This window comes from Pituophis catenifer, unplaced genomic scaffold (genome assembly GCF_029215685.1).
Source record: "Pituophis catenifer annectens isolate HBS135680 unplaced genomic scaffold, rPitCat1.0.hap2 SCAF_3, whole genome shotgun sequence".
In the NCBI taxonomy this organism is placed as follows: domain Eukaryota; kingdom Metazoa; phylum Chordata; class Lepidosauria; order Squamata; family Colubridae; genus Pituophis; species Pituophis catenifer.
Window position 1 is genome coordinate 207,718,977 of NW_027256883.1, and position 25,174 is coordinate 207,744,150.

The 25,174-nt window shown below is 40.6% G+C and overlaps 3 protein-coding genes across 5 annotated transcripts in view; 1 reads left to right on the plus strand and 2 right to left on the minus strand.

Moving 5' to 3' along the window:
* Positions 1 to 1,488, plus strand: part of COL9A3 (collagen type IX alpha 3 chain) — a 43,550-nt gene extending 42,062 nt beyond the window's left edge. The window contains exons 17-18 of the mRNA XM_070940127.1: positions 53 to 130; positions 1,304 to 1,488. Of these exons, the coding sequence (XP_070796228.1) occupies positions 53 to 130; positions 1,304 to 1,488 (263 nt within the window). The remainder of the gene's footprint in view (positions 1 to 52; positions 131 to 1,303) is intronic.
* A 2,160-nt stretch (positions 1,489 to 3,648) lies between these two features.
* Positions 3,649 to 15,440, minus strand: TCFL5 (transcription factor like 5). Its single transcript, XM_070940128.1, has 6 exons — positions 14,710 to 15,440; positions 12,145 to 12,337; positions 11,164 to 11,320; positions 9,470 to 9,707; positions 6,495 to 6,636; positions 3,649 to 3,771 (listed from the first exon to the last, which is right to left on the minus strand). The coding sequence occupies exons 1-6, from the start codon at positions 15,438 to 15,440 to the stop codon at positions 3,649 to 3,651; spliced, it is 1,584 nt and encodes a 527-aa protein (XP_070796229.1).
* Positions 15,441 to 19,330: 3,890 nt separating this feature from the next.
* The window catches only part of DIDO1 (death inducer-obliterator 1), a 74,819-nt gene continuing 68,975 nt past the window's right edge, over positions 19,331 to 25,174 (minus strand). For all 3 annotated transcript variants that reach the window (XM_070941795.1, XM_070941794.1, XM_070941796.1), the window contains one exon: positions 19,331 to 24,411. In XM_070941795.1, coding sequence (XP_070797896.1) covers positions 21,122 to 24,411 — 3,290 coding nt within the window. In that variant the 3' untranslated portion in view covers positions 19,331 to 21,121. The remainder of the gene's footprint in view (positions 24,412 to 25,174) is intronic.

Consider the following 25,174-nt stretch of genomic DNA (forward strand, 5'->3'; position numbering starts at 1 on the left):
GGTTTGCAAAGAGTGTCCTTTCTGATGGATCGATTTTATTTAAATTTTATAGGGGACTCAGGTGAGAAGGGAGACAACGGAGTCACTGGCAAAGGGGTTGATGGACCTGTTGGAGATCAAGGACCGCAAGGTAAGTTGAAAAGAATATTCTCCAGGTGAATGTCTAGGGGGATTCGCCAATCATCCAGGTCATAGTTGTCCCCAAAGATGCTTTTTAAAAGGTAACTGGAGTTTCTTCATTTTTCCCCCCTTGAAAATGTTTTACTACTTATGAAAGAAGCTTCTTCAGTTCTAGCTGAATGGTGGGCAATTGAAGGATATCTAGCAGGGGTGTCAAACTCGATTTCATTGAGTGCCGCATCAGGGTTGTGTTTGACCTTGGGGGGCGGGGCGTGCCCAGGGTGGATGTGGCCAGCTTGACGTCACTCATGTCGGGGGCACCTGTGGTGGCCCGGGCGCTCTCCCAGTGAAAACTGGCTCCCAAGCTCCATTTTCGGTTGCGATGGCTTACTGCAGCCCTCTGCCAGCGAAAACGGAGCTCGGGAGGCAGTGGTGAAATCTAAAATTTGTTACTACCGGTTCTGTGGGTGTGGCTTGGTGGGGGGTGGCTAATGTGACTGGGTGGGCGTGGCCAACTTTTTTTTTTTACTTTTAAAATCATTTTTTCTACAACCTCTTCGGCTGACGATCCCAGCTGAGTTGCCTGATTGGCAGAGGCTTTTTTAAAAAAAAAATCACAGTGCAAATAGGTGTGGAACTGTGAAAACACCTTTGGGACTTTCTGCTGGTGAATGTTCCTACTTTCCTAACCACCAAGACTGGGTATTCATGGTTTTCTCTGGAGGCATTATCTTTTTGTTACAAATTAAGAAGGGCTTTCAATTTGCAAAGGTGAGAAATCGAGAGCAGCTGAAATTGACAAGTTTCTCCATGTCAACCAATCTAGAGCGGGGGGGGGGGGGGGGTCTCCAAACTTGGCAACTTTAACATCATAAACTTCAATTCCCAGAATTCTCCAAGACTTGTGAACTTCAATTCCCAGAATTCCCCAGCCAACCCTCTGGAGTTGAAATCCACAAGTTTTAAAGTTTCCAAATTTGGAGACCCCCCCTTGATTCTAGGTCAAGAAGTTGGCAATCTAGATCAATATCTACATATGGAAGAAGAAAAATGACCCTGAGAACACACACACAGCTTTAAAACCAAATCAAATCCAAAATTGTGATTGTTTTCCTAACTGGTGCCTTTGTCCTTGAAAATATGCCGAATAATATGCTGAACCTTTTGTTTTTCCCCTCCCAAGGACCACCAGGCGTTCCTGGAATCAGGAAAGATGGTCGGAATGGTGCGCCCGGAGAGCCTGGGTTACCAGGGGACACTGGAAGACCAGGCTCAGCTGGAGCACAAGGAGCTCCAGGACCTTGTGACACGTCTGCCTGTATGGGAGCTGCTGCTAGAGGGATATTCAAGAATCGTAAATCTGCATGAAGTTGAATGAAGTGAGGAAAGGGAAGCACAACAGTCAATGGAATTGTTACCAAAAGAGAGTATTTGTAGCTCAGGGTTGAACTGTAGGGTCCTTGGTCGTCTCTGAGCTTGATGGTTTTCTTGCAGAAGTTTAGTTACCCAACTAGGCGACATCATCAGTGCATTGATGATGTCACCTAGTTTGGTAATGAAACGTCAGCAAGAAAACCTCCCACCTTAGAGAGGACCAAGGACCCCACAATGAAATTGTTCATACACAGTGAAAGAAACATTGTCCCGATTGAAAGAAAGTTAACAAATTGCTATATTTCAGTTCCACTGGAGAAGAAAAGATCAACTTATACATAATGGACCCTGTAGTTAATTTCTATTTCATGCCATGTATAAACAAGCAGTTTTTTGAAGAGATACACCGTTATTCCTGAAGTATTTTCCAGTTAAAGAGTTTCCCTCTTCCTAAGATTATACCAGTTTTTGCAATGACATCATTTGGCACTGTTTGGTGTTTATTAATCCCGTGTTATTACTGGTAAAATAACAGATGTAAACGTATTATTTGCCAGATGGTCCGACTGTATATACCTGGGCAGGTGATTCAGACAGGGAATGTAGACGTAATCCTGTTAAATGGCTAGGAAGTGGGATACTTCGCAGAGCTCCCTATTTTGACTGGGGTTCACAAATGTAAAGGGTGAATTGAATCAAACTGGATAATTAAAATTACCGTTTATAAAATGTGCCTAATTCAAAGATTCCCTTGAAATTCACTCCCCAATGTTTTGGGTCCACAACAGCTTAATCTATTGGATCAAAAGCCATGTTAGACATCCATCTGAGTGTTTAATGGGTGTGAATTAATCACAACTGCACTGGAAACAGATTCTACAACATTCAATGGAATATCATGATATACTTAGAACTCACTCTAGGGTGTGAATTCTTAGTAAATGTCCATTCTAATGCATGGTTTATGAGGAAAAATGTGCACACATCTGTTTTTTAAGAGATTAATTTAAACATTTCTCCATTATTATTATACAGGATATTCAGTAACGACACATTATACCCTTTCCACATTAAGTATGGATACAAACCCAAAGTACAGAAAACAAACCATCGAAAATGAGTGTATACATTACTGTAAAAATAAATTTAAAAACTGTAATATTGTGCCTGCCTATCTTACATAGGCTAATTCTGCTTTTTGTTTTTTTAATTTGGTGATTGAAAATAAAGGGTCCACACAAGTGTGAATATCCGTGATTTAAACAGTATTTATTTTGTGATAAGTTCTGTATAAGAATACCTATTAGCATTATCTGTTCTGATAAAGCCACTGTCAAATAAATATGCTAAATACATCAGCTTTCCTAACAAATATAGCTAGTAGTTACCTTTTTAAAAATGAAAGGAAAAAAAAATATGTGCACTTAAAATTCATGTATTTTTACAAAATATCACTTTTGCACTAAAAGAATGAGAATTGTCACATAAAACACCAGAGAAGTCGATGAGATTTTCATCAGAACTTACAGTTGCATTTCTTCTATCCATTGAAATGGATGTTTGTGCAAAATATAATCTTTTTCTTTATCCTGAATGAGAAGTTCTTAGAGAAAGTGCAAAACATATTTAAAATAGTAGTGTGTTTGTAACGCATAGTGAACAGCTTTTTCTATAGATTTTAGTTTTACAGGGTATGAACTTTGAAAAAGGAAAGATCTGAGTTACTATATACAATTACCATTTCTATATAGTTCATAAATTACTTACATTTCTTCTTCCAATAGCAAAACTGGTTTCTCATGGCACATCTATTAATTTATATAAATATGAGCACGCTTAAGAGGGGAAAGAACAGGTTGCTACACATGTAGCATTTTAATTATTATATATATTTCATAAAACAAAATCAAAAATAAGAAATGGGATGGAGGGTAGCATTTAGTAGTCTTGAACAATATTTTTGCCCTGCCTCAGATGAAAAGCTCTACTAAATTAACATTGTTGGTTTTGTTCTTTTTTCCTTGTTTTGAATAAACTTGTCAGTGTTTATATATATATATATTGTCAACCATATTATAAGAAAAGTCCAGTGGGTGAATTTAGCTTCAGACATCCTGGATCATTTTTCACCAGCTCTTGAATATGAGGATCGTATTATTTCATGTCCGTAGATGTACTATTCTGTGTGATCTCCTGGGCTGCACAGGTTGTTATGGGATCTGATCTTGTTAATTTTAGCCTTCTGCCTGTTTTACCACAGAATACAGTTTCAAATTCCTAAAATCCCCCCCCAAAAAAACACAATTCCAAGATGAATGAATAACATTTACGACAACTCTATGCACAAAGATATCCCTAAAGCCAGTAAATACAGTGGCATCTAAAATTATGCAGTTTATCTCAAAAACTATTTGAAGGGTGTTTTTTTTTTAAAGGTCCAGTACACACAAATGTACTTGGTCAATACAAATTATTTTAATAAGCGTGATAACCAGCTACTTTACTCAGGTGTGATAGAGCTGCTGAATGTAATGAGCAGCTGAAAAACATGAAGCTTATCAGTGATTTGCCATTGCCTCTTTCCTAGGGCTGAGAGAGAGTGACTGGCCCAAGGTCACTCAGCTGGTTTTGTGCATAAAGGGAAACTAGAACTCACAGTTCCCCCCTGCCTCCAGCTTCTAGCCTGATGCCTTCACCACTACATCAAACAGGCTCTGGATTAAAATTATGCCTGTTCTTTTGTTCTATTGAATGTAGCTCAAGAACTAATTTCGTTATAGAGGTATACTGTGTATATACATACAATGACAATAAATTTTAAAAAATGAATCCACAACTAAAGGAAAGACACGCTCTCTAGCATCTTTATCTACCTGGTTCACCTTAGGGACATTTTAAGTACAGTAAATTCAAAACTGAGATAAGTATTGATTGGCTGCTCCATAATTACTCAATTGTATCTTATTGTTTACTGGATACCTGATTTGACATTTCTAGGGTGAAACCTTTGATTGACATGTCCTTCTAGTCTAGAATCTAAAGTTTATATTTGGTACCTGTCTTAGCTTCACAATATTATTCTATGTAAAATATAATACAATCTACTCAAAACAAATGTAGTCAAATTCAACTAAGCTTTAGTTTAATTGTGAACATGTGTGTTGCATGAACTCAGTCGCTGACACCCTTTCAAGGTCAGAATTTTGTGCAGACTCAGCCAATTGTATGTCTATAAGATATGTATGAGTGCAAATTATGATTTAATGTGATCCTAAACAGTTGACAGCATGAACAATAATGAGAAAAGTTTATACGAAGGACAATAATACCAATTGCTTCAAACAAGAGGTAATAGACTTGGTCTGCCTTCTTAACAAGAATATTCTGCCTGTCTTCCTTGCACTGGTTTTCCATTTTACCAGAATCCAGTCTGTTTTATCCTAACAAAGTTTTCTTCTGATCTCTGGAAACACTCTAAAACCTTGATTTTGGTACTTGAAGCACTGAAGAAGTCAATATAATATGTGAGTGCTGATTGGCAAAAGAAAGTATTTATTATGGTGCACTGCTTTTAAATTTGCTGCTTGCTTTTAAATATATGCATATATTCCTTTAGATTATATTGTGTTCTATCACTTCTGTCATCTTCTATAGTGTTTAAACTTCACTGTGTACATTTTTAGGAAAGCAATGGACTTAGTTAAGTAGTAGTGTTGTTGTTCAGATACTTATGTAGTAGCATCAAACCTCTTTTTTTTCCCCTTTAAATGCATGAAAAAAAGTTTGTGCTGTAACAGCTAAGCCACATGCCTTACTTAATTAAAACATTTCCTGCACAAGGAAACAGCTGCTGCATCCCAACACTATCAGAGGTGCTAATGGCCTTTGGCAGGAACGTTGCTGAAGGACTTTGTGCATCCTACAGAACTAGCACTGAACACAAATCAAATGTTTTGGCTATTTCAGCCAGTTTTCTCCCTTTCTAATGCAAGAAGCATGGGGACGCGGTGGCTCAGTGGCTAAGACGCTGAGCTTGTCAATCGAAAGATCGGCAGTTCAGCGGTTCGAATCCCTAGTGCCATGTAACGGGGTGAGCTCCCGTTACTTGTCCCAGTTTCTGCCAACCTAGCAGTTCAAAAGCACGTAAAAAATGCAAGTAGAAAAATAGGGACCACCTTTGGTGGGGAGGTAACAGCGTTCCGTGCGCCTTTGGCATTTAGTCATGCCGGCCACGACCACGGAGACATCTTTGGACAGTGCTGGCTCTTCGGCTTTGAAACGGAGATGAACACCGCCCCCTAGAGTCGGGAATGTCTAGCACATATGTGCGAGGGGAACCTTTAGCTTTACCTTTAATGTAAGAATGTGCACATGTGATGTGCAAACTCTAAAAATTAGGCAAAGAAGAGAACATACTCCCAAATAGCTGGGGTAAAATAATAGTAATAAAGCCCTTACACTACACATACAATATCATCTCCCCAGCTAAATGTCAGTGGAGATTCTCAGTCATCCAGGTCATGGTTGTCCCAAAGGTGCTTTTTCAAGAGGCAACTGGACTTCCTTTGTTTTTCTTCGAAGACGTTTCGCTTCTCATCCATTCTTCAGCTCTCCAGACTCCAACTTTTCCAGCTCCAGAGCTGAAGAAGTTTCTTGGCTGAGAAGCGAAACGCCTTCAAAGAAAAACAAAGGAAGTCCAGTTGCCTCTTGAGAAAGCATCTTTGGGATCTCCCCAGCTACCAAAAGATTTATCCAAGCCTGTCCTATATAATGAGAAAAACATTGGTAGCTATTACTCATTGGGCTAATATTAGTGTCTACCTGTTTAGCTTACAGACTGTACCTAATATAACTTACAGGCTGAGCAACTGAAGATGTACAGAGTATGAAAAGAATAAAAAATGATCCTATGAATAATCAAATATTGTCCAAAGAACATTGAGGTATTGCTATAACTTTCTTATTACAATGCTCTATATATTAATGTGGAGCTTATTGACCTTTTTCAGAGAATCTCCATGTCGCTCTTGAATATATTTTAGAAATGCTGTTGTCCATTGCAAGGTTGTTGCCTTGTCAGTGTCTGAAGTGCAGAATGGAACTAGAAGATTTAATTCATCACAGCAAATCCTGATTCTGCGCCTAGAAATATATATATGATCATGGTCAATTCTTGAACCCGAAAAGGCTTTATACAGATAGTCCTCAATTTACAACCATTTCCAATAATGCCATTGGAAAAAAGTGACTTACGGCCAGTCCTCACACTTACGACCATCGCAGCATCCCCACAGTCATGTGATCAAAATTAATGCACTTGATAACTGGCACACAATTATGACAGTTGCAGCGTCCTAGGATTGTGTGAATACCATTTCCAACCTTCCTAGATATCTTCCGACAAGCAAAATCAACGGAATTAACTGTGTGATTCACTTAACAACTGCAATGACTCGCTTAACAACCGTGGCAAACAAAGTCATAAAATCAGGCATGACTCACTTAACATCCACCTGGTTTATGAATGGAAATTCTGGTTCCAACTCTAGTTGTAAGTTGAGGACTACCTGAATGTACAAACTCCATATTAAGTAACTAGTCAAACATGCTTGTAAGGTTATTACACAATATGAAGCATTTTTTAAAAAAGCTTTCCAAAATCCGTCTTTAAATTAAACTTGCCCCTTTGCCCCGACACCAAAACAATACGCAGTCTGGTCTCATTCATTTCTCGTACTGCTTCACCTGTTGTTCTTGATTCCTGGGAAATCTTATTTTGCTGTTCTGTGAAACACGACACACTGATAGAACCGTTTAAAGATTCCTCTTGAATAAAAGAATGAGATTAGGGAAAGCATCTGCCAGGAAAATCGATCGCTAGCAAACCTTCAAGGGTTGATGACAGATGAAAAGTAATACTTCAATTATCTAAAACTACCCTAGGTTTTGAAGGGACGCGGTGGCTCAGTGGCTAAGATGCTGAGCTTGTCGATCGAAAGGTCGGCAGTTCAGCGGTTCAAATCCCTAGTGCCGTGTAACGGGGTGAGCTCCCGTGACTTCTCCCAGCTTCTTACGTTCGAAAGCACGTAAAAAATGCAAGTAGAAAAATAGGGACCACCTTTGGTGGGAAGGTAACAGCATTCTGTGTGCCTTTGGCATTGAGTCATGCCGGCCACATGATCATGAAGACGTCTTCGGACAGTGTTGGCTCTTTGGCTTTGAAACGGAGATGAGCACCGCCCCCTAGAGTCAGGAACAACTAGCACATATGTGCGAGGGGAACTTTTTTCCTAGGTTTCGTCAGGTTTTGCTCTCTGAGTAAAAGAAGAAAACCACTGGGTTCCCTCTTCAACCACTCTGCTACTCCCTAACTCTTTCCATCATGGGAAATTCAACAAAGCGAGCCCAGGAAGGACTGATGAATTAATGACACTTCAGAACACCCAATCCCCCGTAACCATAAATACTTGTGATTCTTTGGGAAATTCCTAAACTGGTCTAGTATTGCTGCCTGATGTTTCCAGTAAACTGATTTTGCTTAGTTTTGCTTCGAGTTTTCATTGAATCCATAGGTTAAGACCTAGCTGTCTGGAAAAGGCTCTGATGCTGGGAAAGAGTGGAAGGAAAAAGAAAAAGGTGATCACCATTAAGTTAGACTCAGTTATAGTGGGAAGGAGGGAGCCACTGAAGACCTCAAAGACTGGAGGGGGGAGGAGGAGGAGGAGGAGAGGCAGGAGCCTGAGTGGTGTAGGAGGATAATGCCTCCTACTAAGGCAGCATTTAACATCCAGCTGCCTGCAATTACTGTGAGTTCAATTCTCACCAGGCTCAAGGTCGACTCAGCCTTCCATCCTTTCTAAGGTGGGTAAAATGAGGACCCAGTTTGTGGGGGCAATAAGCTGACTTTGTATAAAAATATACAAAAGTATGAAGGCTATTGCTTAACGCATTGTAAGCCGCCCTGAGTCTCCGGAGAAGGGCGGCATATAAAAATAAAAATAAAAATAAATAAAAAATAAAGGGGGAGAGAGAGAGGAGGCAGAGGAGGAGGAAAGGCATAGAGACAGGGAGAGAGGGAGGAGATGGAGGAAGAGGGAGGGAGATGGGGAGAGGGAGGAGGTGGAAGAGGAAGAGGTGGAGGAGGAGGAGAAAGCATAGAGACAGGGAGAGAGGTAGGAGGTGGAGGAGGAAGAGGAGGAGGAAGAGAGACGGCAGAGAGAGAGGGAAAGGAGGAGAAGGGTGCTAACAAACATTGAACTGTCACATATTGGTAGGTCTAAGGTCTTAACAAAACATTAGCTTTGTTGTGCCCTTGTGTAAAGGTACTGCTGAGAAAATAAAAAAGGAACTATTGCAATATTATAATTCGTATTGCACCATCATATTGCTTGCATTGTACAGTTGATTTGTTTTGAATGTGGAAAGAGAAATCCGCCCCTCCCTGCCCCCCCAAGAAATGCAGGCTAAGGAAGACACAAGGAAAGATTGTTTATGAAAATCAGTACATCATATCTATGACCTGTTAGGATCCTTGACATATGAGTTGTAGAATGACCAAACCAGTGGTGGAATTCAATTTCTTTTACTACCAGTTCTGTGGGCGTGGCTTGGTGGGCGTGGCAGGGGAAGGATACTGCAAAATCTCCATTCCCTCCCTACTCCTGGGGGAAGGATATTGCAAAATCTCCACTCCCACCCCACTCTGGGGCCAGCCAGAGGTGGTATTTGCCGGTTCTCCGAACTACTCAAAATTTCCGCTACCGGTTCTCCAGAACCTGTCAGAATCTGCTGGATTTCACCCCTGGACCAAACCCTGTATTAAATTATAAAATGCATTATTTTGAACATGTATACAGTACTTTTAATTTATGCGGGCTGGTGGTGCATTCTTTTTAATTCAAAAGGCTCGCAAAAAAGGAATTTGAAATACTTCCATAGGGAACGGCTAACTCAAGCAGCCATCAATAGCAATTACCTTCTGTCTCTTTCCATCCGGTTGTGCCTCTCCCGGCGTTGGGAGACGCTGCCTTGGCTTCCATTGTGGGTATTTTGGGCTGGCTGGACTGATTGCCATGAACTCTGAGCTGGAGCCGCATTTTGATTCTCACATACATTCTGAATGTCACCGAGAGGCCTGCGCTGTATGTTGGTATCCAAAGGATGGATACGGCTACGGCTTCTTCTGTTTATCGACTGCTTACATAAAGCCTCTCCTTTGCACAAAAGAAAAAGGGAAAAGGGAGTCCTATTTTGCCATTGTTTGTGTATATCAAAATCAAAATTAACGACCCCATAATCCCTTGCAGGGTGGAGTCTGGGCAACTGAATGAAGCCTGCAGAGTGTTTTAATAGCCGGACGCTCTTCCTGTCACCAATGCAGAGTTTTGTTTAGCAGATATATTCTCAGTGTGCCGAGAGAGAGAAATATCTGCCTCTACCTAGGATCAAACTCACAGCCTCCTGATTGTGAGGCGAGATCTCCACCTCTAGGCCACTGCACCACTCCTTTGTGTATATCAAAATAACGGTTGAAAAACAATTTCACTCTGCAACCCGTCTGGTTTACAGGTAGTCCTCAATTTAAAACCAGTACAGGTAGTCTTCGACTTACCAATTCATTTAGTGATCATTCAAAGTTACAATGGCATTGAAAAATGTGACCTATGACCGTTTTTCAGAGTTACAACCTTTGCAGCATCCCCATGACCATGTGACCAAAATTCAGATGCTTGGCAACTGGTTCATATTTATGACCGTTGCTGTGTCCCAAGGTCACATGATCCCCTTTTGCGAGCTTCTGACAAGCAGAGTCAATGGAGAAGCCAGATTCACTTAACAACTGGGTTATTGACTTGTCAGCTGCAGGGATTCACTTAACAACCGGGGCAATAAAGGTCGTAAAATGGGGCAAAACTCACTTAACAAAGGTCTCACTTAACAACAGAATTTTCGGGCTCAATTGTAGTCGTAAGTCGAGGACTACCTGTACTTCAAAGTTTCGACAAACCTTTCTGGAGGTACTTATGACCTGATTCCAAAGTTCTGATGGCCACCCCATCACACGGCCATGTGACTGCATGTTGGGGGCTTTGCAACCAGCCATTTTCAGTATCCTGAGGTCACATGACCACAATTTACATTTGGCCAAAACTCAACAAGAGGAACACTGCACAAAAGGTCATAAAATTGGGTTGGTCACATGGGTGATCTGAAATTATTATACCCTCTTAAATGTATCCCTGCTGGCTGGCAAGTTATAACCATAATTAATCATGCAATAGTTAAACCTTATGATTCCAGTTGCTTCTGACTTCAACAGCAGTAGATACACCTACCTACTGTACATATGGAAGAAAGTGCTGTAGAGTCTGGAGAACTGACCTAAATTCCCTCTTGGAAAAAGAAAAGTTTTTAGTTTGCTCAATTCTGAGTATTTTTTGTTGCTTTTTCTAGTACTATGCAAACAAAACACTAAAAAAAGAAACATTGTATTCAGTAAAATCCATTAATACCACAACATTCCCAGGGTCATCCATAACTTCTTCATATTTTCCCATGATATTAAAAAAAATTAATTTGTGGCGCAATTTGCATGAAACGTATTTTTTCTTCAAATCGAGATTCTCAAGAGGCTAACAGAAGCACGAGGGAAAAAATGTCACCATTTACCTCCCAATTTAATCCAAACATGCTCAGGTACAGCTTTATTTCTGGCACCAACTGTTTGTTTGCTAGTTTCAATTTCTTGCTGGTAACATACAGAAAAAGCTCGAGGCAATGCAAGGTCTTGATGTTTTACTGTTTCTACAACACTGGCTCCAGAGCTCTATATGGAAGAGAAAGAAAAGAAAAAAAAAAAACCCTAAATTTGTAAATATTGTAAATTTAGTTTGAAAGCAAGAAAATAGATTGGATAGGATGCAAAGCAAAAGAGAAGACTTTGGTGGCATTTTTGTTGCTCTCTCAAATCTTTCCCACTTAGTTCCGCTGTTCTTTGTACCGTGGCCAAATTTGTTGCTTCCATCTTGTTTCCAACAAGAAACCTATATGATTCAAAACACAAGATTGTAAATCCCTATGACAAGTTGTCCTCAACTTACATCAGTTCATTTAGTGACCGTTCAAAGTTACAATGGTACTGAAAAAAGTGACTGATGACTGTTTTTCACAGTTATGACCTTTGCAACACGCCTATGATCATGTGATCAGATGCTGGGCAACTGGTTAATATTTATGACCGTTGCTGTGTCCTTAGGTCACATGATCCCCTTTTGCGACCCTTCTGTCAAGCAAAGTCAATGGGGAAGCCAGATTCACTTAACAACCAGGTTACTAACTTACTAACTGCAATGATTCACTTAACAGCTATGGCAAGAAAGGTTGTAAAAAGGTGCAAAATTCACTTGACAAATTTCTCACAGAAATTTAGGGCTCAGGTGTGGACAATGTGACCTGCACTGTCTTCCAGAGGTCTGAATAATGTAAAGCGTCAACTGAAATATCAAAGGAGGAACAAAATGAGGACCCAGATTGTTGGGGGCAATATGCTATTTAGTATGCTGTCTTTGGTGTAAGCCGCCCAGAGTCCTTGGAGAGTGGGCGGCATAGAAATATGACTAATAAAATAAATAATAAAATAAATGAACAAACCTGTGCTTGTGCAGCATTAGTGTTTCCAGTTGCAGGAGAAGCAGTGTTTGGCGTGAAGACTGGACATGTGAATTGCAATGCGGTGGTGGCAGTAGCTGCGGTCCTATTTTTCACTAAAGCAGTACATTTGTTCTGCTGCTGGTGGAGAGGAACACCCATCGCTTCTGAAGGATGGCGAATGAGGGTTACTAAACTATGAATGAGATCAATAAAAGAATGGAGCTTGTTTGAAATGAATCCTTATTTTCTTATATTAATAGTCACCTCAGAATACTAGTTAAATGTAACACCAATGATATATCCGGACAAGGTGTTTAACAGATTTTTTTTTTAAATCCAAAGAAACATGCTTGTTTTTTAAACTTTTTGAAATAATAACAAAGTGCAGTAATAATTTATTTTTATAAACATCTGCCTTCATGATACTTTAGTTTTTCAGTGCTCGAATGAGTAAGATTTCCTATATAGCTATAGCTATTTGAGTTGAGAATCAAGATGAAGGTCATCACCATATAGCAATAGCACTTAGACTTATATACCGCTTTACAGTGCTTTATAGCCCTCTCTAAGGGGTTTAGAGAGTCAGCCTATTTCCCCCAACAATCTGGGTCCTCATTTTAACCACCTTGGAAGGATGGAAGGCTGAGTCAACCCTAAGCCTGGTGAGAATCGAACTGCCAAATTGCAGGCAGCTGGGAGTCAGCAGAAGTAGCCTGCAGTACTGCACTCTAACCACTGCACCGCCGTGGCTCATAGTTCCAAGCTAGTTTCAAAGTGTTCCCACTTTTTCAGATTTTCTGAAGTTTTTTCCAATTCTTGTCACTACATGTTATGAGAACGTCATGTAACTATTATGATGTATAGAGTCTGAGTTTAAAAAAAAAACTTTGATGCCTGTGTCATTTATTTCATAAAGTCAATGTGCAACGTGTCAGTATGAAAAGGATATTTCCCCAACTAGCTCAATCAATTCAGTTGAACAGATTACTAGAAACAAGCTATCTTTGTAGTCACATTCTTGGGGAGACAAAAGAGTAGGTTTTTAATTCATTTTTAATTTTTTTATACTTTTGGCATCCTGCCCAAATTACTAGGCTCTGAGTGGTGAATAATAAGCAAACCCAGAAAAAAAAAATTGGGATATGATAATAGTAGTTTAAAACAGGACTGCACTTGAAATGCACTATGGTCGGTTTATCTCAAACAAAATGGATACTTAGTATTTTACAATGAATAAAAAGAGTAACTTTTATAAGAACCACAAATAAAGCCAATTTAGAATCTAAACCATGTCTGTACTATATTCTTATGAGGAAAATTTGGTAGTGAAATTATTCACTGGCAATTTACAGTATGTCTAATTATTTATGGGACTATTGATTTCAGCATATATGGACTGGAAGCCAATGATCTTGTGACAAATTTTGAGTACCAGATGAGCCTGGTGGCGCAGCAGACTAAAGCACTGTTATTAACATCAGCTGCCTGCAATTACTGTGAGTTCAATTCTCACAAGGCTCAAGGTTGACTCAGCCTTCCATCCTTTCTAAGGTAGGTAAAATGAGGACCCAGATTGTGGGGGCAATAAAATGACTTTGTATAAAATATACAAAAGTATAAAGGCTATTGCTTAACGCATTGTAAGCCGCCCTGAGTCTCCGGAGAAGGGCGGCATATAAATCAAATTAAAAAAAAAAAATCAGTCTAAACTTTCAGTAAAAAAACTTTAGAAAGCACATATGCTTGGAAATCAGGTCATTGCATCTTGAGTTGACCTCGACACATCCATGCAGTTATCTTGATAACAACATGGAAGTCATTTGCTATTCCTTTTTCCAGCATGTAGTTTTAATCCTCAATCTAACCTGAATCTTGGGGTTTCTTTTGTGGTGATGGATCCAAGTACAAACTAGTCTAAATCTGCTTGGTTTTCTGGTCAGACAAAATTGGCATAGAAATCTTTTTTAGTGCAGGCATAGGCATCTGTAGGTAGGAGGCAAACCACAATACACTTGTCATGACATCATCACACAAATGATGCAAATTATGTACTTGCATCATTCATGCATTTACATAATGACATAATCTGCACAATGACATCACATCATGCATGTCATCATTTTGACCTTTCTGTTGTGTTAAGAGATGCCTGTAAGTGCAGGGAATTAGAGATTCATAAACAGCACTCAAAGCTCCTCTCTCTTAGGAGTGATTCAATTAAAAGATTGCATTATTCTAAAAACCAGCGCACACAACTAATATGGGTAAGGATTCATATGGAAGTTTAAAATCATCCTTAATTAAATATAACTACCTTACTTTTAAAACCAAGGGAGCTGAAAATTGGAATGACCGTTCCTTGCTGTATATGTATACCAGATGGTAAATACAATTATAATTAACTTGAATATAGTACTGATGGTAATTTCTTTCTGGAAAAAATAATATATAATTAACATATAGTAAATGTGTGTCCAAACCTCAGCAATTCCCTGGTTTTATTGATGAATCAATATCACCAGCAAATTGAATAATATGTTAAAAGAAAATAAAAATGAAACACACTTGTTAAGGGCTACTCCAGTTTCTTGAGTTTCCTGGCACCTGGGAATTTCAGTCTGGAGACTGTTGAATCTGTCTTCTAACCGAACACGGACTGCAGATTTGGTTCTGGATTCAGGAACTGCTGCTAAAGTTTCTGCAACTACATTTTCTTTATTTATGCCGCCTGAGGTTTCACTATATTTTAATTTTACTAAATTTTGCCCGTTGATATCTACGGAGTTCCCATTAGGTGCTTTTTCAGCTTGGCCTGGTGGTAAGCTAGACTCACTAAGCAACATCATCCTTAACTCTTGAAAGTCAATATGTCCTAGACATTGATTAGGCCCCGTGAAACTGCTGTCAGAAGTCAAGCCAGACTGGCAGATAATGGGGTAGAGAGACTGGTTTCCAGAGCTGTTTGATGAGAAGCCACCTTGACTGCTAGTAGATGTTGACAAGTAATGGGACTGATTTGCAGCATTGTTGGTTGAGAAGCAATTCAAGTTTAACCTACTTTCCACTTCGTTTTCATTTGTTTGGGCCTCCATATGGGAATAGAGTATATGCTGAAGCTGTGTGTATTCTATTTCTGTCATCTCCACCAGGCTGAGGTCTGTGGTGGTGAAGCTAAGATTGTGCTCACCAAAAGAGGAATCAGTGGGGCCTTCAACAACAGGACCAGAAGAAGCTTGATCTGTAACGACAGCCCGAGGTCCGGAGGCTTCAGACGCCTTGAGGGTTGTGTCTGACATGATTCTGAAGAATATCAATGCCACCACGTTTGGGGACCAATGAATATCCAAAAACCAAGAACACCCACCGGCTCGGTGCACCAAAAACTATGCAATGGTTGCAATCAAGGGCAAGCACTGTGAAAGGAAGTCGATTGCCGTACCCCCAAAAATAACCTTTTGGATCCTTTTATGGAGAGCCACCCCTTCCCAACACAGCACAAACATGCCCAGCTGCGGAAAGCTAATGGGAACAGCTGCACCATCCAAACCCAATCGGTGCCATCCACACGGCTGGCACGTTTCTTCAAAAACCTTTTGAAATGAAAAGATGCCCCCCAACACACACACACACACACCCAATCCTCCCCAAATAGGAAGGTCTGGTGGTAAGGAAGGCAGTGGAAGGGCTCGTCTTAAAACTGGGAAAAGCAGAGAAAATTTCTAGGCTAGCAATGTGGGGTGGGGGGGGAAAGCACTTAAGTCCCCCCCAAAAAAAGGATTGCACACACACACCACCCCCTTTGAAAAAGCCCTATGCAGACTAGGGATTAGTACTCCTTTTTAAATGTTGTAAGAGGGGAACGAGGAGGGTCGTCAGCCCCTCTTTCCTGGGAGTCCAACAGCCTTCCCCCACATCTCGAGGGAAGAGTAGGGCAGCAGGATCCGAACTCAGAGCCCTCCAGTTGCCCCCTTCGAGGAGGGCCACTTCAAGGAGGGACAACCTGGCCGCTCAGGACAACAGGTAAGTCCCCGCCGTCGCCATAGCAACCAACCAACGGGAGGCCGGCGGGGCAGGAAGGCCACGCCCACCCTCCACCTTGGCCCGGGCGACCGCCGCTCAAACAGCCCCCGAGGCCTTCGGCACGCGCCGGAGGACACGCCCCCCCGCTTCCTTCCCCGCCCCTTTCCCTCTGGGCGCAGCCCAACGGACAAAACCGCAACAAACGCCCAGAACGCCGGAAGCGAGAGAGGGGAGGGGGAGGATGCGCATGCGCCCGACGCTTTTCTGGCTAAGCTCCGCCCATTATCTGTCTCGGCTGCCTTGAGGGGAAGCGAAAAAATCGGAATGTCGTTTCGTTCTCCGCCGGCCTCCTTTTTACTCCCCTCAGCGGACAGCCGCGGCTTCTTACCTGTCGTCGTGCAGGGGTTTCCCCCTCCTCGCCCCTCGTAATAAACTATCTTGTCCAGCAAAAGCATTTGGGGGCTTTCCTCAGCTTCCACCCCACCCCCCACCCCCGCCGCCAAGGCTTTTCTGGAAGAGAAGGGGGAAAGACGGGAAAAGGGCCTAATTCTCACCTTAGGCCTGGCTGTTCGTACTGCGGTTGCTTTCCTACGAAGTAAAACAAATCCGACAAGATGTTTTCTTCATGCTCATTTTGTTTGCCTCTTCTGGAGGTTTGTTTTGGGGTTGTTGTTTTTTTTGCCCCAAAGTCATCCTTTTTGCACGTTTGACCAGCACCTTGCTTGTCCTCATTCAGATTCTCATTTTAAGAAGAAACTTAGAACCTGTTTGTTTTTTAACTGGATGATCAACACGTGTGTGAATTAAGAGCTCTGCCTTATTGGTTCATTTTGTGAATGTAAAACCAATACGATTCAGATGTCTGTTGTTTACTAGTAAGGGTTGGTGAAGGCGAAATGTCTTTACAAGAAAAGCATGACCTCTGTGATCCTGCCGAGAAATGATCGCGAATAATTCCACAAACTCTTCAGTGGAAATGCTTGCCTCTCAAGTTGTAGGTGGTCCATCACTGGAGGCTTTTAAAGAAAACTGCAGGTGATGTTTTTGTGTCAAACTTTTGATGGACTCCCACCACTTTGATTGTGCTGTCAAGTGGTTGCCAATTCCTAGGAATGACATAGAATCCCCCCACCCCACCCCCCAGTCCTGTAGCCCCAATCTGGTCTTTCAATGGTGCACCAGAGGGCAGGACAAGAAACAATGGAGAGAAATTAATGAAGGAGAGAAGCAACCTGGAATTAAGGAGAAACTTCGTAACAGTGAGGACAATTAACCGATGGAACAACTTGCCTTCAGACATTGTGGGTGTTTCATCACTGGAGGTTTTTAAGAAGAGACTCGACATTTGTCTGAAATGGTATAGGATCTCCTGCTTGAGCAGGGGGCTGGACTAGAAGACCTCCAAGATCCCTTCCAGCTCTTCTGATTCTGAGACTGGACAGCCATTGGTTTGAAATGGTATAAGGTCTGCTTGAGCAGGGGGCTGGACTAGAGGACCTCCAATATCCATTCCAACTCTTATTAATTGTATCTTCTCAGGATTGGTTGATTGTGTACCCTTTACAGTTCCAAGCGTGTGAATAAACAAAACTGACAGATCAACATTCCATCCAGCAGATGGCCTGGAAACTTTCAGCCAAGACCACATCTTTTATGCTAAATTATAATTGTGGAAAATGTTTTGGCATGTCTCCTTTGTTTAAGGGCAAAAGATGTTCACTTCCACCTATTCGCTGAAGAAAATAGAGCATGTATTCCAAAATGTCGTTTAAAAAAAAATAAATACAATTATTGCTTTATGGGTTCTTTTATCCTATTTTGCCACCCGACCTCATGAAATACACATCTCTACTTTTCAGTTTGTTTCTAGTCTTCATGTATCTTAGACTAAAAAAGGAGGCTGTGAGACTGACCAGACCAAAATAAAATCTCAAAGTGAAGTATGCAGATCTGTGTATATATTCATTTGTTCACATTGCACTAGTAATTGCACCAGTAATTTTAAAAAGTGGTCTGTGATGATGCTATTCTTTTCCCAAGCCGATTAACTAACTTATGCAGAGACCAGGTTCTCAGTCAAATTTCAGACCTGTAGGTGATGCACCCCAATTTTGGGAACCTTATTTTTTTTCTGGAAATATCAGTTGTTTAATGCTTTTAATGTCTCTTGGGGGCATCCGTATCTTTTCATCATTGTGGAATATATGCTGAAGTTCTCCTTTTAAGATGCTGTAATAACTGAATATAATTTCCTTCCCTCCCTCCCTCCAATTGCCCAACTCTAAAGGCATACAGTTCCCTAATACATGTGGGATTAAAAGCAATTCAAATCTTAGTGCAAAGAAAACTACATTATAACAACAGAAAACCAGGACACCTACTCAGAAGACTGAAGTAAAAAGTTATAGCAAATAGTTTTAAGGTTAAGCTGTTGAATTTTAATAGAGCTTAATCTAGTGTTTAAGGCCCCAAGTTTAAACCAAGAGACTATGAATTCTAGTCCTGCCTTAGGCACAAAGGTTGGCTGAGTATTTAGGCTAGCTGCTAGTCACTCTCAGCCCATAATGCCAGTCTCTGGTGACAAGCTGGTCAGCTAATTCTTGCTGTAACCAATATATCAATAAGTGGTTGATCTGGAAAAAAATATGTATACTTTGTGAAGCAGTTCTATTTTGTCATGACAAGATATTCTCTCTTCTTTTATACAAATAAAATGTACTCTTATGACTCAAAAATAAATGGAGATCAGAAATATTCTTGAAAGTTTAGTTTAGTTGCTGGCCCAGAGGAAGGAGCAATCTATTTCTCAGATTTGAAAATGGTTTTGCATGTTTAACTGTATGAATCACCAAGTCCTGGGTACTGGCAGTACCTTTCATATCCATCCTTTTCAAAAATTGAAAACTGGATTCTGGATGTTGTGATCAGACGATTGCTATGCTACCTTAACACTGAAAAGATGCACAGATCCATAATGGAGCCTCACAGCATTTCTTAATTGAAAACAACAATAAATATATATATGCAAGATTTGGCCATGTTTCCCAGATTATACTGCCACATTACTAGATTAATGCTCTGATCAGTACCTATAAAACTATTCATGCCAAGGTTTTCTGTAGATGTTTATTTGACTTACAGTAACAAAAATCTATGAAGTTCCACATTTAATGTACAATGATATATTCTGAAATATAAAATACAATTTACAGAAACTTTTGTCAAGTAAACCTAAACAACACTTGATTTAGTATACTTACATGTATGGTTTTAAGTTAGAAACTTCTTGAATAAAAAATTACATCATAGGTATTTGCATTCTATACCACCTCTTTTAATGTTTTGCAAAATATTTTGCAAAGAGACCATTTTTTTAGTATCAGCATGTCCATGATGTTTAAAGACTAAGATGTACCAATATAAACTATAACTATGTAGTGATTTATTTATGGGGTAGTACTATTTATATTGCAGGTTTCAAAATGCAGATGTTACGAATTTAATTTTACATTTGCAAATGCTTACAAAAATATCAAAGTAACTGTTTATCTGTAAATGTATAAATCCAATTCAACTGGTAATGTTTTTCTATGTACTGTTTAGAATTATATAATGAACTTGAAGAATACAGAAAAAGTAATAGAATACTGTTTTTCACAGTAAAAAGCCTTCCCTTTTAAAGTACAGAATTGTTAGTAACGGCTTTATTTTTCCAATCTTTACAGAAATATTTACTTCCAATTTTATCACAGTAACCATGAATTCATATGGACAGAATATATTCCTATCAAAATTAAGAATTTCAGTGCTGTTGGTGTTAATAGGATAATTACCAGCATCCTGAAATCTCTCCCCACTTAAATTAGAACTTAATAGTTCTTCATTTTGGCTCAACTAAACTGTCCTTAGTTCATGAATCTTTTTGACCGATAACCATAAGAAAAGTCAAACCCCTTCAACTCAGTGCTTGATGTATTAATCTTGATAATTCTCCTTCCTCCCACTTTGTTCAGTCAATTTAGGTTAAAAAAAAATCAATACCTGTTTTTGTAAAGCTTAGTAATATTGAGTAAAGAGGGCATTAATTTTCATTACACCTTTCATAAAAATACAGAATTTTAAGAGTTTATTGATAAGAAAGGTAGTGATCTATCTAGATATATGTACTTCTTCTCTGAGCTCATAAATCAGTTGAAATTACATTTAAAATGCCCTCGTGTAAAATGTGAGTTTAGAAATTTAACATTTCTTATTCAAATACTCTGCAAATTACAAGTAAGTAGCAACACTGCTCTTCCACCATCATTTGTTAAGTACACAAAAGCCATTTAATTAGATTAACTCAGGACAAAAATATTGATATTTTTGCTGTTATGTAGGAACAAAAAAACACAAAAACACCATGTATTTGAAATGTAAAGTTATGGCTTCTAAAATTTTGCTTGAATTCTCATAAAATTATCAATTAAGTTATTGGAAAACACAACTTTGAAACCTTTAAAAGCAATGTGCTTTTTGAAGACAGTTCCCATTTTTTGTGTGCAAATGGAAATTCAAGATAATAAGGAAAACAAAGCCACATCATAGAACTGTTAGGACCCAACCACAATATTTCTCTGGGAGTTAAGTAGGATTCCTACAGGCCCCTACTCTAAAAAGACAAGAGCAGAAGTCCTATGCCCTACTGATTTCTTATCTGTACACAGGTGCTGGGATCAGTCAGGGAGGGACTGTGTCTTATGTAATCTGTAAGAAAACTTTTATGAACAAAACGTATCAAGTCCAGGTTTTTCCCTGCTTCCTACCTTAATATATTGCATTTACAATTCAAAATTCGTCTTTTATGAAAGCTTTTACCAAAGTATTTTCCAACAGAATATACAATATATACAAGTAGTACACAGTCAATTCTTACATGTTTCCCCCTTTACTTCTAAGGGACTCCTCGCTGAAGGGTCTACTTAGCAGAAGCAGCTTCCGGATGTGATGGCTTTTGGCTGCCCATCTGGGATTCTGGCTTAGAGTCTCTATCACATTCTGTACTTTTGCTCCGCTCCTTGCGGTCCCTTCCTCTATCTTTGTCGCGGTCCCTATCTCGGTCCCTCTCTCTCTCTCTCTCCCGGCTGCGGGCCCTGTCCCTGAATCTATCGTAGTCACGTTCTCTGCTTCTGGACCGGTTCCGTCTTCGATAAGAATCCCCTTCTCTGATCCTGGTTCTTTCCCGGTTCCTTTCCCAATCTTTGACCCGGTCTGAATCCCTTTCCCTGTCTTTATTGTAGTTTCTATCTCTGTTTTTATCCCAGTCTTTCTCTTTGTGTCTCTCCCAATCTCTTTCCCTACCCTTATTCCAATTTCTGCCGCGATCCCTTTCCCAAGCCCAATTATGCTCACGATCCCTCCGTCTATCATCATTTCCTCTGTTTGATCTATTGTCTGATTTCTCCGGCTGCTCTAACACTTTTTCCTTATTGCCTCCCTCAAATCTTTCCCTTGGCCTCCCTTCAAAGCCCTGGCCTCTGTAGTCATTATTTCGACCCTCTCGAAAATCAGACGCTGGCCACTGGGCTTCTGATGAAGAACCCTGCCCTGAAATGTTAGGATGGGAAGAAGATGGTCCAGATTCATCCCATGTCTCTTTCCTGTGTTGTGGAGGATGGCTTGGAAGATCCAAAAGAGGTCTGGGGGATGGTTTCATACCTTGTTGAGATTGTCCTGGAAAATTATGTCTGTTAGAGGCAGAGTCATTTTGTTCTGAAAACGAGGCAGGTGCCTGTCCCCTTGGTCCTCCAAACTGATGTGGTGCTGAGCCTCTCTGGTTTGGAAATCTGGGGGGTGGACTTCCTCTCCTCTCTTCAAATGGTGAGGGCAGAAGTCCCCTTGGTCCTGGCATGTGACCCGGTGCCGGTCCTCTTTGTCCTTCAAACTGATTTGGAGGAGGACCTCTTGTACCTCCAAAATGATTAGGCGATGGACCTCTTGGTCCTCCAAACTGAGATGATGGGCCTCCTCTTTGATTTTTAAATTGATTGGGCGGAGGCCTCCTTTGGCCCCCGTAAGGAAATGGAGGTGGCCCTCTATTTCCTACAAACTGTGGAGGCTCAGAACCTTCAAACTGGCCAGGAGGACCGCTCACATCACGATACTGAGAATCTGAATATTCTCTCTGTTCCGCTTGAGATTCTCTGTGATCTTCAAATTGAGAAGATGCCTTTTCTCTTGGCCCACCAGGAAACGATGGAGAAGGACCCCTATTTTCGACAAAAACAGGTGGGCCGTGTGGTGCAGAAAATAACGAAGGAATAGGTGCTCTTGGCGCTGGAAACCTGTTTGGTGGTGGACCTCTTTGTCCATCATTATTTGGTGGAACGTTATGTCCTTCATTAAATTGTTGGGGCGGACCCCTTTGCCCATGGAAATCAGAAGCACCACACAGCACCGGAGGGGCACCTTTTTGCCCAGCTGAAGGAAAAGGAGGCCCCCCTCTTACTTCCTCAGTTTGAATTGTAGAAGCCTCCCTCTGTTCGTAAAAATGGCCGGACTGAGGATTGACTTCACCTTTGTTATAATTCAATGGACCTCTTTCTGATTCAAAGTGACCAGGAATTTTCTCCTGAGGTGCAAATGTTGAACTTGAAAAAGAATCTCTTACGACCCCTGGAACGCTGTTATCCTGAGAGGCATTTGACCAAGTTACAGTCTGGGCATTATTAGAGCCTGAGAAAATGGGCATAAAACATGGGGTGGGAGGAGTAGGCAGCAATACTTTACGAATAGGCGCACTTGTGGGTGATTCAACGGGAGCAGGTTTATTTATAATTTCCGGGTGAATTTGCGGAACGTTTTCATAACTGATAGGCACATTTTGTTCAGGGACAGCAGGACCCTGAGTTTCACCTGCCATCCAGGTTTCATTATGACGTTTCTCCTCTTTGTCAAACGCAACCTGGAGTGGACCTGAATAGCTGGATGGAGGGATCAGTCCAGCAGAAGGTTCTCCCTGTATCCCATGTTGCTTTATATTAAAGTCGACACTTTCATTACACTCAGTTAGGATTCTCCTAGCTTGTCGGGGATCTCTGCTTTGTCTGGGATCATTTCCTTGGCTGAAGAGTTGAGGCTGAATGGAGGAAGGAGGCATTTCGGATTTTTCAGGAACAGGTTTTTCGTGTTGGAATAACTCCGTTTTCGCGATGGATGGTTTGGGAGGCGGTGACATTAAAGCGTCGGATACCGAAAAATGAGCCATGGATACACCAACAGCTGCCCTTTGTTGCCTGAGTGCTTCCTCTTGTTCTTCAAGTTGCCTTTTCTGCTCTTCTATTTGTTTATTTAGCTCCTCAAGCATTTTCTGTTGCTCTACCAAGGATGGCGCAGCAGCCGCATCAGGCACAAAGGGGGCAGATGGAGTTATGGAGCTGTTTTTAGACTCTAAGTACATTTTATTAGGCAAATCTTCCACTGCGACTTTTGCTTCTTCTAAGATGGTTTCGTCTTCTGGATCGTAGGCTTCATCCTCTCGTTCCGAAGTTTCACAGCCCTTCTCAAGCCTGCTTTCGCCAGCCTGCATTTCAAAAGCTCTCTCCGGAGCATATTCTTCCTCGGGATCGTAAGGTCTATCATCTTCCTCCTCCTCGATAGATTTGTCTTTCGACATCTGTCCAAACTGTTGCACGATGGGGTCTATTAAAGGAGCAGCAAGTGGCCCCTCGTCAATCCCAGCCTGCGCTTCGGGCTTCGAGGTATGAAGAGCAGCTTCAGGTTCATTGGCGGCAGGGTCAAAGGACTTCTTTTTCCCGAAAAGGGTTTGCAAAATGTGATCAAGTGGCGTGGATGATTTTGAGGCTGAGGAACCAGCAGGAGACACTGGAGTAGCGGTAGCTCCTGACCCTGAAGCATTAGATGGTGCCACGGTGGTTGAGCTTCCTGCTTTAACGGATGACAATATTTTTAAGACAGAAGGTGCCATGGTTGAAGATGGCTCTGAAGGTGGAGGTGGAGGTGGAGGAGAATCAGGAGGTGTTGTACTGATCGTGGTTTCTCCAGAATACGAAGAAAATTTTGCACTTTTCTTTTCTTGCGGTGGAAGTGTGCTGCCCTTAGAGTAGCCTAATACTTCTGCTTCTTCTTGTATCTGGACTCGGCTCCTCTTCTCCTCAGGCTTTTCTGACTCCAATACAGCTGCAGGACGCTTCGTTTTTTGACAAATCACTAATCCAAGAATTAAATTTGGACGGTTTGATTCAAGACCTAAGGAGAAATGGAAGAAACAAGAATTTTAGAAGTTAAAGAGCCATTTTAAAAAATCATTTCATGTTTTAAGGTTAGGGAGAGTTACTAACCCTGGCAAGTACTTTTATTAACTAAAATAAACACTGGTATATTTGCTATTTTATTTATTCAAAGATACAGTCAAAAGTTTACTACTAAAACAATTAGTTATGAAGTATGTTGATATGATTAAAAAATAATCATTTAATAAATTAGGAAAGAAAGTTATGCCATGTGCACTATGGCAATGATGAATTATCTCCATTAATGCTAGATATATTTATGTACCCTGTTTCCCCCAAAATAAGACATCCCTGATAATAAGCCTAATCGGGCTTTTGAGCGCATGGCAATAAGGCCAAGCGCTTATTTCAGCGTTCAAAAAAATATAAGACAGGGTCTTATTTTCGGAGAAACACGGTAATAGAACTGTTAATTATTATTTTCACATATTCAATTACAGAATGATAACCAGATGATGGTATGTAAAGTACCATAAATTGTTGAAAATCATGGCCATGAAAATATATATAGCAATTCATTAGTCTGTATTCCATAAGTGTGGGGTTCAGTTTTAAACATGCTACCTGTATTATAACAATATAGTATGTTTTACATTTGAGGTTATTTTTGATTCAGCTTTCCAAATTCAATAATTGATTACATATTCCTTGGCCCATTATAGTTGAGCTAAACTATCAAACTGAAACAGATCAATCAGTATGTGGACATATTTATATGT